The 16,438-nt window shown below is 37.2% G+C and overlaps 1 protein-coding gene across 1 annotated transcript in view; it reads right to left on the bottom strand.

The window, feature by feature from the left end:
* Nucleotides 1–15,468, bottom strand: part of NPNT (nephronectin) — a 50,577-nt gene extending 35,109 nt beyond the window's left edge. Inside the window, exons 1-3 of the mRNA XM_085325655.1 lie at nucleotides 15,422–15,468; nucleotides 15,201–15,301; nucleotides 7,253–7,303 (exon numbers count right to left, since the gene is read on the bottom strand). Of these exons, the coding sequence (XP_085181781.1) occupies nucleotides 7,253–7,303; nucleotides 15,201–15,301; nucleotides 15,422–15,468 (199 nt within the window). The remainder of the gene's footprint in view (nucleotides 1–7,252; nucleotides 7,304–15,200; nucleotides 15,302–15,421) is intronic.
* Nucleotides 15,469–16,438: the final 970 nt, after the last annotated feature.

Raw genomic sequence — 16,438 nt, 5'->3', positions numbered from 1 at the left:
CTGACTATGTATATATGCACTATGATTCATGCCATTAAGTGGGGTATACCTGGAATATGCCCTAGCTCTATAGGAAATATGTACATCAATGCCATAGCTAACATATCAACAAAGTCATAGTTCAATCACCTGTAAGTAGCAACACAGTTCCTCAGATTCACAGATTTYCTCTGTGACTTCTTAGCACAATGACATTTTTCACCCCCCATTAAGAAATGTTTTGGCTGAATCTTTCCCTTTCAGATGCTGGCACTGTTGCATGGGAATGACATTTATTTCTTCTTCTGGGGGAAAAAGGAGTGGGTAAAAACAAAAGCAACACTGCAATATGCTACTTTATCACTGCACATATCCAAGTCACTGCTATTCAGAACATTTCAAGCATATATATAATCAAAACTGCTACATAAACACAGTTGAAGAATGTGATGTTCTACTCTGCTTCTAGAATCAAACTTGCCAAGTGATTTCTAACTCCCTAACTGGAACGTAAATGCAGAACGCCAAGAAATAATAGTTACAAGGCCATTTTTGGTGCCTCTCTTACTTCAAATACAAGTAAAATGCATAAAAGAAGCTTTTAAAACTTCAATAACAAAAAAATTGCTTTTGAAGAAACGTAATTCCAAGTCTAAAATTTTAACAATAAAACAAACTTTGCTTTTGAAGAAATTTAAGCTCAAGAATTTACTCCTACTGATCTATGATTAGCAAAGAGGAGTATTTCCAGAGTGCTAGGAATCCTGCACAACTCTGGAAAACATTTCACAGGTGAAACAATTTTAAACAGACATTGGCAAGTATTTTTGTTATAGTATCTTCCTATTATTAAATATATTGTTTTAGCCTACCGGAAAACTGAAATATTTGCTATGCTCTAAAATGACACTTATCATGATACATGACAAAATGCAGACGTAAAATGCTGGTGAGCTTACTATTTAAGCAATACAGATACAAACTAGAGAGAAATCGGAGAGTGGCGTAACTTGAATACCCTGCAGAGTTAGGATCCATTATTTATCTTTGCTTTAAGTTCATTTTGTAAAATAATGGCATCATTTGGAATTTGTGAAGTAACTAACTAAATACAGCTGTAATTTTAATTAACCTGACAGCAGCCTGTATCATAAAATTTGATGTATTAAGGATCTAATTTAACACAAATCTGTCAGAAGGCACTCACAAATGTGGCTTGCACTCTAGTCCAAGCTTTTCTACAAGGGCTGAAGTAAACAAAATTAAAATTCAAACAAGAGATAAGTTTTTCTTTAGCTTGTTAAAGAAATATGCAAATACATCTCTCATGTTATAAAAGATTCATAGAAGATTCCGTAAGATTCAAAGAATCCAGAATTGGCCATTCCCACTACTGCATCTGCAAAAGGAACTACAGCATAGAAAGAGTTTGCTCCATTTAAGTTTTAGGACTCAGTTTACCCTCTACTATCAGGACATCTTTCTATATGTCTATGCACATACATTGTATGTATATGGCCTGTGATATTCCCTGAGAATATGAGACCTTGCTTTTAATGCATGGCACTGCTCTTGATGCCTTTTTCTAACAAATTGGTGCAGTCTCCTTCTTAAATCTTTCTTAAGGGATATTTTTAAAAGGCAACATAGACAGGTGTTTTTAGTTAGTATAAGGCATTTTCCCTACAAACAATAGCCAGAAACAGAAAAATAGTACTCAGAATCACAGAAACATCTTTCCTTTAAATAGTTTGGGGAAGGGGCTGCTTAGACTACTAAAAAGAATGCTTCAAGAAGTATGCCCTTGAGCAATGCTTGGACAGATCTGACTGAAAAGCAGCTGATGCCTCATGAAAAACTTCCAAAGCGTTCTAYTTGAAAATGATCACTTCCTCTTTTTTAAACACTATGGTCAGAAACAGAAAATGGATAGGAGAAAGGTAAATCTTAATTTTAGACTGCCTCCCAAGTCTCAAAAAATAATTAAGTGCACTTAAATTGCCTGACAGATGTGTCTTTGTCCTGTTTTCCGAAGTCTCAAGTKAAGATTTCAGTGCCTCTGAAGTCTACTGCTTAAGAATCCCTTCTATGATAGTTTATAAACTTTCTGTGAAAGCTTTTAGCAAACYACAGCCCATATAGTCAAAAACAATATAAAATGTCATTTTGCACATTAAATGGGTATTTGGAAATCCGTATTTGCTGCCAAACACTGTCCTTGGAAAAAATGTTTACTAGAATATAGTCTGTGTATCTCAGCTACTTAAATGCTCTGTATCTTATTTATACATAGCAGCCAAAATTCAATACAGTGTTATGACTGAGAATTAATATATAAAAAAGAGAAGCATTTAGCAGTAAGCTTCACAACATCTTCAATTCTACCAACACTACAAACACATTTTATATCACTTTCTATTAGGAACCAAGCCACTCTCACTGAGCAATAGGTAGGTCCTCCTGTTAATTTAAATTAAGATTTGTATGGTGCTGAGGATTTTAAAGAAATAGRCCACATTCAGCCAAGTTTGTGCACGTGGCTTGGATTGCACTAGCTACATCTATAATACAGCCTCTTCCACTACACCTCTACCAGGTCCAGAGAGGTGGCCTAGTTTGCATTCTGATATTTCTAGGATGTAAATTATACTTTCTTCTCAGCTAGCTTTCCTTGCCAAAGRGACTAATAGATTCACTGCGTGCTGGAGCTCCAGGAGTGACCTAACACATGCTGTGTGGATAATCAACAGGCAAAAGAGATGCAGAACCTAAGTGGCAGTAAAGATACATCCTGCCTTCTAAAGGGTTCCATGTGAGTAAGGTCAACAATGAGATCTGGGTATAAAAATAAACTTGAGACTGACTTTCAGCCTTTCTTTTAATAGTAGGCAGTTATTTCAGTTGTTGGGCATGACTCTAGACTGTGTGGTGAGAGTTAGATTTCATATGTTGATTTCGGAGGGGGGCGGGGTTCTTTTAATTTTCCACCCAACTTCTTTTCTGACAAAATTCCAAACATTCCTGCTCACACATGAACAGACTGAGTACATTCACTTCTCAATASAATTAGACCTATAAGGAGTGAAAGAAAATGTCTCACAACTGCTATTCTCTGCATCTTGACAATAAAAATTTCCCCTATAACCAACCACAATAAAACAAATGGAGTATCAGTTTTGTCAGATCAACCCAAATTTACAATGACTGTTTAAAAATGACTGAAATAAGTCTAGCCCACGTATGGACTTTAAACTGCTATGTGACACTCATTTCCTTACTAGACAAAGAAAAAACGTAGATATTGGAGGGTGACACCAGACTGAGAAAGTCATACACTTGCAGACTTAAGACATTGTCTTAAGACAATCAAGTTAAAAAGTCAAGAGTCTGGGAATGCTGCCAAAAAGAAACAAACTTTCTACTCTTTGCAAGACTGATTCTTTTTTTTTCAAACAAGTTAAGAGCACCTACACTTGTCCTATAGWCTAGCTGGCCACTGTACAGATGATTGCCTACTTACCTTTGTATTAACGTCAACAAAAAACTATGATTTCTCCCAGGACTCCTTTCTGAAAACACTGAAACTGGCATCCTCATAGTACAGTGAAGTGGATTTAGATAGATAGAAGGAAATTCTAAGCACAGCTATCCTGCTAATTAGTCAACCTGCTGCTTATTTATCTAGGCCATAAAATAAACTACTGCTAAGCTTTCTATTTCACTTGATGCCAAGTTCATCCTAGATATATCAGAAAATAAACACTGATCTCATGATCATTCATTCCTGTCTGCTTATTTTAAACTATTATTCTGGGCCAGATGCAAAGAGTTGCTCTCTCTCTTAATTCCCATTGACTTCAATGAGACTTAAGGAGGTATCCTACAGTCTTTTATTTGGCCATCAATGTAACAAGAGTACTTCTTTTAAAAGACTGGCAAGAACTCTCTTTTCCCCTAAAGTAAGATGATAAATACCACATTTTAAGTTTCGCTTAAATTTCAGCACAAATTAAATTTCCTGTAAAAAAYAGTACAGGGAATTGAAACATGAGAGTGGTTTTGGTTTGAGTATTTTCAAGTGTGGGAGAAAGAAGCTGTGGTAAAATGCACACACTGCTAGCACTTGTTAATTTTGTATAAAAGATAAAAGCCACTCAGTCATCCACTACTAACAGCTGATGYGGCCTAAGCACAACTAAGTCATCCTGAATTACTGTTGTTTAGTTGCTGTATAAATTCAAGAAGTGAAAAATGCATTCAATTCATTCTGGGCCTACAAGTGGGTTGGGGTTCCCTCCATTTCCCTGCTGACAGTCTTCTCAAACTACTCTGGAAGCTCTTCTCAGGTTTTTCTCAGTTCCACTGTACTAAACTGCCCACCTTTTGAGGGCATTAGTGAGTACCACATGCTGTCACCTCTATTCCCATCTAAAATTTTAAGCTTAAAGAYTTGTTGCTTGATTACTATGCACTCTTTGGTAGAGTCCTAACTAGAGGGCTGCACTGCCTGTGCACCTAACTGCTCTTTTCACTTGTGGCCAATGACAGAAATTCTACAGTTTCTAGTGGAGCATCTCTACTATTATAATGCTTATTTGGTTCTCCAACACTTCTAGCTATGTCTTCGATCAATTCAGCCCTGAGCATAATTCTTCGAGGACATATTCAGACTATGCATCTTCTTCTGTTTTGTCTCTTCTCTCAATTTCTACTTCCTAATAAAGTTTTTTCTTGTTCTATATATCTGCTTTCTTATATGATGTTCACAAGAGGGTTTTTTGGAAAAAAAAAAAAAAAGCTGCCATCAAAGTCTTTAGTTGCTCTTTCTGCATCCCTCACTCAAATCTGCTGCAAAATGACAGACTGCAGATGTTCAACCTACCCTAGAGCTCCTATTTTCACCTCTCTGAAGTCTAAAAATATCCGTAAAGAACACCTGCATCTGAAACAAACCATGCTGACTGTCCACTCAATGGCTTTGCTTCCATCCCCTCTTCCYAAGTAACATAGAGCCACTCATTTATTCTGTCCCTAAATCACAACTCTTTAAAATTCAATCTGCCCAAATGCAGGAACTAATTTATGCATCGGCACAGAGATTATCACATATTATTCAGCTTCACAAACCTTTATTGGATCTTTTTATACTGCAGTGCCAACTTTATGACCTAGACTTGCTCATTGGTAAAGCATAGACTTGCTCATTGGTAAAGCAAGCCGTCTTTTATGCTGTCTCCGTCACCTCAGGCTCCCCTTCTCCTGCAGCCTAACAAACCATAGCCTCAAGTTCTATACCTTTTCTCTGCAAAGACAATTTGGCTTTGAAATACCTGCCTATTTCTATACATATTTGGCAATTCTACAAATGTAAGTAACAATATGTCACAACAACACACTCGGTAAAATAATAAAAATTTGCCTTATTCATAATTATTTTTATTTAGAAAGTCTCCAAGATATTAGTTAACTTGCAAAACAAATCCCTGCATATCTTTCAAAGATAAATATTTCTTCTTTGCTCAACCTCATCCAAATGCAAGACAATGCATAAAGTTGAACCTACCACACAGCAATCTGTAGGTGGTAAAGGCATGCCATACCCATAASTCATATTACAGAATTACTTGTGAAAAAATAACTTTGCTTCCCAAATAAGTATACCAGAAGTCACAACATATCTGTAGACATCAGGAAGCCCAATTAGGGCAACAAGGGATTAATTTTCAGATAATCTGATATGCCAACATTCCTTACTTTATTTCTGAAAGACAAATGTCCTTGACCAACTTCTGTAGCTAAGGACCGATAATATCATCAGATAAAACGGTAGTATCTAGTGACAGTCTTTTCAGAAATAATTTGCTCTTATCGGTAGCACTCACGATAACAAACGTTGCCAAAGTGCATGCATAAGCTTCTATCTAAAATATACAGTACCATTAAGTAAGCAGCTCCTAATTTTTCATGCACAACTACCACATTCGCCTGGGTAAATCAGTTACTAAATTTGCACATATGAATGTGGTAATAGCACATTAACATGATAAATGGTAACCAGGGGGACCTTTCATTGCAGTGAATTTTTTGCTTGCCTACGACTGCTGCCAAATGTGTTCCTAAACTGCATATACAAATTCAGATCCTGGTTCAAGAATGCCTTGCTATTAAGACAGAACAACTCTTTAAAGCACGCACAAATTTAAACATAAGCTCAGGTAACACTGAAATCAATAGGATTTAATGAAGTCAGTGAAAGGTAATCAGATGCTTATGCACTTAAACACTCTTTTTAACAACCAGTGACAAATTCATCCAACAAATATGCAAAATTAGAATAGAAATAGAAATATTTCATATTTTGTCAAGCTTTTCATATTTTCACTTTGAGTGGTTCATGATAATCACTTAAAGAATAGAGCTTTATCATCTCAAATGCATGTTTGTTATCTGCATCTTTCTGTGTGTCTACTGAATTCCACCTGGTAGAAGCAGGCTAGCACGAGTGTCACTAAGTGTGGTGGCAGAAGAGAAATTGGGCCCTATTACTGTCTTCTTCATAACATATAATACCAACTGGCTTCAGTGAAATAAATCCTGCATCACAGTGACAAAGTTGAATTCAACACRCAACTGAACAGCTGATTGCTTTGCTCTCCTTCTGAAGACCAGTGTTCCCAATACAGGGATAACTAAATAAGATATATCAATTCCTAAGCAACAGACTATAACCCTGAATACTAATATGAAGTGGCATTGATTTCATCATGCTTTAATATGCCAGATTATACACTGCTGTAGATCAGGGGCTCTAAAGTTCCCTTCTTGTTGGAATGACAAGCCGTACTAGAGGTGCAAAGCAGACAACTGCGGGTAACAAGTGCTTCAGCTATCCCAAACGAATCTCCCAACACACACAATTCAATATCTCAAAAGCAAAATCAGGCCTTTTAAGTCTGCCAGCTTGTAAATGTGATGCTGGCAGCATAAATGATTTGCAGGAAGGAAAATATTTCTTGGGGCTTGAGGGAAAAAAATATAAAGAAAACAGGAAAAGTGCAGTATTTTAGATTGTAAGCACGTATCTTTCATTAGATAGGTGAATGGAATAGAACAGCCCTGTAAATTTCTTCCCCCTTAATCTTTCCCAAACCAAATAACTTAAAAAAAAATCATCTTGCCATGTATTACAGTTTTCAAGTAAACTTACAACTAGAGGCTATAACTCCAAGCCATAATCTTGTCAAAATTATTTCAAGAAATATATTCAGCTAACCTTTGGGCTGGCACCTTAGGCTGGCTATTCTCTGCCTTAAGACGTAGAAAGCTGCAAAACAAATATCCAAAAAAAGAAATTCCAGCTTTTTTATTATTATTTTTCCTTTAAGGAGGACGGACTTGGCTCAGATTTTTATCAACTTGTTACATTCCTGGAGACTTACACACATTCAACATTCAGAGATTTTCTGAAATAAAAAAAAAATCTGGTACACATTTTAGATTAGGAATACCTTACATCAGTATTTCTTTATGAGATTTAACAAACATTCTGATACGTAAGAGCAGTTAAATATAATGACGTGATGCTATTCTTATTCAATCAATTAAGGAGCTACTTAGTCATGTCTCATAGGGGTACATAGTTGTAAAAATTCTCATGTTTCATAGTTTAAGYTCAATGTTTCTATTAACAGAACAGAAAAGCTTTTCTTAAAGAGACAGTATCCTTACATTTAAATAAATATATGTATTTTCAATGCTGCATCTCTATAAAGCAAACAAATGGTTAGCATCTGGATGCTAATTTGAGAGTAATTAAAATGATATACATTGTTAAGTATCTGAATATCTGCAACTAATAAAGATGCTGGCATATAAATTTAATGGTCATTTTTATAATGTTTGAATGTCATCTAAAGTAAAACTAATGTTTAGAGACCTTTTCAGGTCTTACCAGCACATGAAACTAAATACACTACAAAAGTAAAACAAGATGCAAACACAGACCTATGTTTTGGGCTATATTAGATCAATTTATTTGTCAATAAAATGAATGTTAGCGGCACAGACTGCTAAGCTACATATCCTTATTATAAAACATATTTTAAGTATTATGCGACCAACACTTAAGGGTTTGCTTTGATTGCAACTTATTCTAGTTAAAATTGATTTCAACTGGTAAGGCCCTTAGTGGCTGTTCCAAAAAGCCCACCAGAGGGAGGCTCCCCAAAGGCTGGGCTTTAAGAGAAGCTCAAAGTATGAATATACATGGTCAAACCATGTTACCGAAATTGGACTATAAAACTATTCGTCTATGTATGAAGCGCAGGAGGGGTACAATGAGGGAGTGGGAAGGATACTGTATCTTTAACATAGTAAAGTCATATTTTCATAGCTGCTTTAAAACTGTAAAAGCTTCGGAATTGAAAAAAGGTAATTGAATAAAAATAGCAAAACCTCATTTCCTTTCTTGCATGGCAATATTAAAGCGGTATTGCAATTCTGTATAAAATGTCTTTTCTAAAAGAACACATGAAAATGCACAAAGATATTTGTCATTTCTTAACAGCCAGACATGCTGCATATCAATATTCATTAACATTGTCAACACAATGCATTCATGTAGGCTGTATTCTTGCAACCACAAATTTACTAGTGAAACTATTACCAACTTTAAGGAGGYTTCTGCCAATGTGCCAGACTCCAGGAAGTCAGTATTTTCATAGCTCATTATTGACAAAATCATGTTTTTATTTTGCTAAAGATTTGTGCATCTTGGACTATACAGAATTGCCATTTCCATTTAAAGCACTGTTACGTACAAGGAATAAAGTCCTAAACAACATACTGCCTCTTCTCCCGTTGACGGATGAGAGATGATTTATATGGGTAAACTCTCATCAACATTACTGTTGGTTATACAAAATCTCCTTCTAGGATCAATGAGAGCACAACCATCCCTTCCCCCCCCACCATCTTACATATCTGCAAATAGATTACACAGCACAGATACACAGTCTTTCAGCTCATGAGGACAGCAGCAGCACACACTGTGCAAGTTTCTTCACAGCTGTTGTAAGAAGGCAGCAGCATGCACAATTTCCAGCAAAGCATTTGGTTATGCTTGCATCTGCTATGTCAGTTTGTATAAGCTCCTCCTCTCTCCTGCAGATCATCTAAGAACCTCCTGAAACAGTATTCATTTTACTAGGTTTGGCTAAATCTAAATCCTAACCAGACAGCCTTCAATTAACATTTTTTACTGATGGAATACAAAGATAAGCTGTAAAGTGATCACTTGACTTATACTTTTACTAATGTGTATTTCATTGTATAACTGCTTGATTGCTCTGACCCTAGGCTTTTAAAAAATAATTTGTCATGATTTTACTGTAAGATGGTGGGAAACTACTGTGTTGATCTATTCTGGTGTTGTCTCTTAGGTAAAACACTCAAACCTCAGCATGGAGAAATAACAAAATTGAGTTACCACACACAGACGCCCTAAAAATGCACACTCATCTTCATAATCCCTTCACAAGATATACCTTAAAGACTCTGTTATCATTTAAGGAGAATTAAACATTTAGATGAGTGAAGTAACCAAGTTAACATCACTACTTAATAAAATCCAGTGGGATTTTATTCCTGTTAAACATCTCTTGTTGATCTAACTTTCTGCCCACTGGACAAACTCTCAYAGTGCTTAAACAGGCAGATCTCTGCTGACTTCAACAGTCATGCAGATTCATGTCAACAGATTATCTGATAGATGAGCATCAATTTACAGAAGTCACAGATCCTATCTTCTGTTTTGTACACGTGAATGCAGCAAAATGAACTATTGCTGTCACTGCCTCTAGCAAAGGAGTTGTCCAAACTGTAATCCAGAATGAAAATTCAAGCAGTTTTTTATTGCCTTTCTTTAAAAAAATGTAGCTTAACCCTTTAAATCTATATTAAAGTAGTATCTTKGCTACCAACTCTTCTATAATAAAATGTGTTTAGCTCCTGGCCCTTAAACTGCAGCTGAAATTTCAAAGCAAAAGGCAGCCTAACCTTTAGCATAGCTTGATTGTGAATAACTAGCATACAAATGAGTTAGACATGCAGCCAAGTACAAAGCAGGTGTATTTGGTTTGTGAAAGATATTTGTAAGCTAGCTAGAAGAAAGGCAGATAGACCACTAGTTCTAAGAATGACATTGAAGGAACCCAGATGGAATATGGGTAAATATGTACACACAGCAAAAAAYAGTATTTTTCAAATAGCCTTAGCATAGCCTGTTGGAAGGTAAAGGAAGAATTTCCACCTTCATATGTAAGATTAAAGAACATCACAAAACATGTAAGTTTCTGCATGAAATTAATGCATCTCTTATCCTCTCTTTTAGTCTTCTGATAGGTTAACCAGTTTGCAGAGCCCAGTACGTGCACACACATTCATCACAGTGATTTCTGTACACTAGTTTGTCAGCTGGTGTCAGTCAGCAATGGTTCCATGGACTTGCACATGGTTTGGCCTACCACGTGCCTACCATGGTCCGCCCTAGCAGAGACACTTGGACAAGGCCCGGATTATCCTTTTGTTGAGAAAGGCTTAGGGTCATTCTTAGAGAATGTTCTCACAGGCATTTCTTTAAGAGGATGGGATGGGATTCTGCTGGAAGTGCTCTCATTTGGTATCCTAGASTAGAGACACTACTGTTTTATACCCTGGAGTTTTCATTTCTCATCTAGTTCACAAAAAAMTCAGCTCCAGCCCTACCTCTGCCAAGAATTCTCTTCCCTCAGATATTATTGCTAAACAACACATTAAAAAAATGCTGGATTAACTTTCCACAGCAAAGTTTCCCCGCTAGTGCCTGAAAAAGTGCCCCTGTGTGAGATATATGAAATGATGCATGCCCCTACTGAGTTTTGCCTTACTCATCTGTATACCTAAAAATGCACAGAATGGGTTCTGGGTCAGGAAAACACTCCCAGTACCAGAGATGCAGTGCCTCACAATGCAAGAGAAGTTTAAGAATTAAAAGCAGAGTGTGGATACCTGCTCTGCGATTTTGCTGTGTACACAGCAATAATGCATAAAAATCCAAAACAATAGGCCTAGCTTTTACAAATCTCTCATCAGGCACTTTTATTAGAATACTTTTTTTCATAGAAGTAGGCTTTTGGGTGATTACTCCCACTTACTGTTATTGATACACAAGTAAATTCCACAGAAAGGTCAACAATATGGGATTTTTGGACTAATTTCAATTGGAAAATTTAGCAATATCTAACTTTAAAATCCCAGTCCTTTGAGTTCATCAGTGTGCAGAATCAGTTCTTTTGATGATGATGTTACTTCACATGAACTAAGACTTGCTGCTAAATAAAATTTCTGCTGCTTCCAAATTAGCCTTTTTACACGCCAATAAACCTAGTTTACATACTGGATCAAAACCTGACAAAGGCTACTTGGCGATGGAATCTATCAGCCATTCTAAACCRAGATTAGGCCACTAAATAAGATTGGCTGGATTTTTAGTTTACAATGACTTACAAACGCCAATGTATTTATTTGCAGTCATATTTGTTCAGCACCTTTGAAAACATGGCTATATTTTTATCACTCTCAAACTGAGTTTAGCTGACTAAACTTGGATCTCACTTTGGTGTTCACAGCCTGTTAGGAACTAAGAAATCCAAGCTGCTTCAAAATTGTTGAGATTACCACAGTGAAGGGACACCTCCTCAGTGCATTTTCTGGAATTGAGAAGAGCATTTGGAAGGGCAATTCTACGACACAGCAGAGAGCATACTTCTACCAGCTGAAGCGTTAAAGCTGATATTGAAGGCTTTGGAAATCAGACCTACTTACACCTCCTTACATAGACAAGTCTAGATTATTGTAATTTATTAACAAGAGACAGATGACGTTTCAAAGGAAAAGTGTAAATTAAAGAAGAGGCCTGATTTCAACTTCTTCCTACACATTTATATGAGTGAAAAAGACAGTTGAGTTATGCTGACTTAATTTACTATGCAGCAGAAAGCACAGTTATGCTGTACATACACTCCTATGTTACTGAGTCAAAGTGACATAAAATTAATGACTCTGCACTTCACTCTGTACTTTCAACTGGTGCACCTCACAAAAGCAAGTTTAGCTAATCCAGTCGAGTTTCCATTTGCAACAGATTATGGACAGACAACCGTGAGAACTGAGTTACCATGGCTTAATGAGTTACCATTTGTCAGCTGAGCAACACTCCTACTGTGTTAGAGCTGGCAAGCACTTGCCTAATTCTCCTTCRCAGTCAAACCATTACCTTAAACCATACAGTTGGTTTAAGCTAACATATTTCCTTCTCAATAGCTGTGGGCAGGAGGCATGTTCACGTGTGCTTGGAGGGCAGCTAGCACAGCAGAAAATGCGTCTGAGTGTGTTTGCAATCTCTTGTCCGTGGCTCATCATAGTTCAGAAGATGTGCAGCAACTCTGTAAACTGAGGCAACTCTGTCATGTATCTGAGTCTACATTCTTGCTACTTGCTGGTTCACAGCACCTCATGTTTTTTCTCTGCAAACTAAATTCAGAGGCAATCAGTACATTCACAGTAAATTATGCATGACTAAACAGGAGAGTCCAAAAGTGCTGGAACACTCAGAGACATAGCAAGGACAGTTTAATCTACATAGTTTGAGTATAGCAGTTCAAGTCTGCTAACACAGAGCTCAGCACAGTCTTATTGCTTGAATATTTACAGCTCCTTTTTGGACTCACCTGTAATCTGGGTCTCACTACTTACTTTTAATTTTGACTCTATAATCGTTTTCACTGCATAATTATGACTTATTCTAGAAATGGCAAAGAAAACACTCATTTAGTAAGGAAAGCCTGGCCTGTATACATGCGATCCATTGCAAGGACAGGACTAAGGACTTTGTCTTTTACCATAGAGGGCAGGAAAAACAATTGCGCACTTGGTTTTTCAGAAAATTTTCAGTGATATCCCTTTGTGCAGTAAAACACTCAAGGACTCTTCGAGGCCAGGAATGCCATCTTCTGTGCCAGGTTAATCCTTCATACTGAACGCCATATTCCCAAGGTGGAGAGCTGACTACAGATTTGCTGTTTGGCTGCCAGCACTAGAAAGATTCACTCTCATTAAGTGTAATCTTTCCCTACATGATATGACTGGAATTTTCACCATGCACAACTGGAGCAGATTTTCTTGGTTTATTTTTCTAAAAACATTTTGGCTCCAACTGCAAAAATAGAATGAGCTGCTAAATTATTAAAAAGATCTTCACTCAAATGTCCAAGACCCTTCTAAACCAGACACTCAGAAATTCTCAGCTCCTGATGTATGGAAAATTGAAAAAAAAAAATGTACTGAGAATGCAGTGCAAATTGCACTGCCTTCAAACTCTGCTCCCAAATAGTAGAGATGATCACATAAAATCCATCTCTGCACTTCTTGGAAAAGTGAATGGAGAACAAATCTACGGAAAAGGGACTTAAATGCAGCAGGAGGAGATGAGAATTTACCTAGCTTTTGTCTAAAAAAGAATGCTTATGGAATGTGAGAAAAATGGCTAAGTCATTCCAAATAGCTTCACTAACAAAATTCAAAGATTAAAAAAAGTTTACTTTTTGATTATTATTGTTTTCAACTTCTAGTTATACATTTTTTTGCTAAATTCACTTTAYGCTATTCTCATCTCTCCAGACCATAAACCTCAAAAACACTAATCAAACTTGGTAATAGTGAGAAATCAAAGGACAGATTTAACTGCAATTGACTTCAGTCTAAGTGCTATCAGTGAACTGAAACTTAGGGTCACAACACAAAAGACAACTTGACTAAGGAAAGGGACAAAATAACATTTTTCACAGCACAAATTAGTGATCGTTGCCAGTTAGAGTCTTTGTAGTCTTAAACATACAAATGCTCAAAGATTTTCAAGCAAAACTGTGTTCTGAAAAATGGACATAAATTCTATCACCCCTGGAATGGCCTCAATCAACATACTTCACATCCTCCTTCCTACTCTAAAAACATTCATCTTAGGGAAATGACTGTTTCTGTTATGAACAACAGCCCTAAAATCAAAATGATTCATGGTACGGGCTAAGAGATACCAACCTGAGAACTCTGAATCGAAAAATAGTACTGYAGATATTATGTTCTAGAAGTATTTTCCATGCTCACACACACCGGTCATTTTATATACCTATTGAACACTGTGGGCTTTTAACAAACTTGGGAAGGAAGGAGCCAGTCTTGCTGCTTACAGATTTGAACAAAACCTTTGCTTAGAGTCTACAGTTGCATCTCCAGTGCTTTCTCTATCTCTTGCCTACATTCACTGCTTTGCAGATTAAACAACTCACAGTATTCAGTACCTGTTTTACTTTCAAAATGGCTTAGCAAAGAATAATCTATTTTGCAGACACTTAAATMTAAATCAAAATGCTGAGAATCAGTAATCATAGGTTCGTTCCTGGAAAAAACTTACAGGAAATCATTCATGTAGGTACTGTTAAGCGCACGAGCAATGATTTCCAAGAACAAAGTTTGTAATTTTAAGAGGCTGAGGTATGACACTCCTAACAACTGCAACTTCTACATAACGTTAGCTGCCAGCACAGAATGAGATTTAATTAATGATGAAGACCTACCTATCTGATTATCCTGCAATTATATCAAAAATTCTAAAAAGATGTAAGAATCTCAGAAAAGTCTCTCTTGATGTGTGACTCAATAAAAGGATGCTGTCAGGCTCACTTATACTCTTAGTATGGGATTACTGAAAGAATGTCTGAGCTTAATACCAATTGAAATGTTTGCATTGACTTTTAAAATGAAATGTCAACAATCTGGGTTTTCTTCTCAGACATAAATATTCCTATCCTGCAGTGCCTGTAACATATATACTGCAGTATTATGTCAAGCTATTACACCAGACCATGAAATAAAGTGGAAACAAAACAAATCAACAAATTCTCATTGCCCTAATCAAATTTTACCTTATTCAGATGCAATTATTTATAGTTCTGTTAATAACAGACAGAATCTTAACCTGACAATGTCCTTTTAGTAAGTCAAACTCATGCGTGCAAAAGCCTAAGCCCTGCAACATAAGAATGGGTGTGAATATAAGAAAGATATAACTAGATGTGTGCAAGCCTTTTCTATGAGTGACTAGAAGCCTCAGCAGCAACAATACTCACGTTGGCATTGCCCCCAGGATGAACGGGCCCAGCCCCAGCAGCAGTCGATTCTACTTCCAAACCGACACAGTCCTGTGGAGGAGATTATTTGTCTGGGCCACCTGAACAAGACAATTCAAAGTAGTCTGGTGAACCACTTTTAAAGTAGCTAAAATTATTCTACATTAAGAAAACCAAAGACAAAAAACAGCAAAAACCCTCCACAGCATGGAGACATATACCTTTTTGGGGTAAAAAATAGCTGCTGAGTATTTAATAGTTCTGTCATTCTTACAATGTTTAGCTAAGAAAAGGTAAACGACTACAAGGGAAGAGGGAAAAAGATCATTAGAATGACTTTTTAAAGTCTGAAATAACTGACATACTTTGCTATGTGCTCACTACTGCCACTCTCAGGTTAGGATTAAGTCCTTTCAGAAGTCCGAAACACAGAATTTATAATGTGCAATAAATCACAATTACAAGATTTCAGCACTCATTTATTTCACGATATATGGCTAAATTTTCTTACTGAAGCATTAGAGGAGGAAAATCAGAACAAAAACTTCCTATACTGTTAGCCAGGGTATCAGTACAAAAGAACTGTACTCTTCCCTTGTCCAAAAGGAAACAGATACTGCAGTCTGAAACGTTACAAAGTAATGCCACAAAAATGTTTTTTTTTAAACAACACGGTAAAATAAACACGTTATCCAAACAAATTCTAAAAAGAACTTTTTGGAGAAGGGATTGTCGGCTGATTTATATGCACACTAAACCATTTCGCTTGGAAGTCCGTTCATTTTCTTACAGTGCACCTGAAGCATTCTCCAGCTTGCATTTCCGCAGTTCACTACACCTGACACAGCTCAGCACCATCCATTAGGTGCACGCTCTCCAGGCATTCACTTCCATCTTGTTTCATGTTAAAACTTGAGCTGCAACCTTCATCGCGTTTCCAAGTGCCTCGGGGCACCGATAAAGTAATTTTATTTTCATAACGCGCGAAGCCCTTCATTTTTAATCTTTATAGAATACCATCCTGTTGCAGCAAAAAACTTTTTTACACGCGAGGGACACGCGTGCGTACCGCCGAGGAGCCCGCGCAGCCCCCACGCGAACGGCGGTGCCTAGCAGAGGGCGAGGACCGCGGCAGTTTGTCTGCGCAGCGGAGCGCAAGACCCGCGCCGGCCCCGCCAGCTCTATCCGTCACCGGCGCCGGGAGGCGCGGAGCGAGCCGGGCCCCCGGCGATGCGCAC

This window comes from Rhea americana, unplaced genomic scaffold (genome assembly GCF_003343005.1).
Source record: "Rhea americana isolate MKP2758 unplaced genomic scaffold, rheAme1 scaffold_99, whole genome shotgun sequence".
Taxonomy (NCBI): Eukaryota; Metazoa; Chordata; class Aves; order Rheiformes; family Rheidae; genus Rhea; species Rhea americana.
This window is presented reverse-complemented; position numbering and strand designations above follow the sequence as displayed.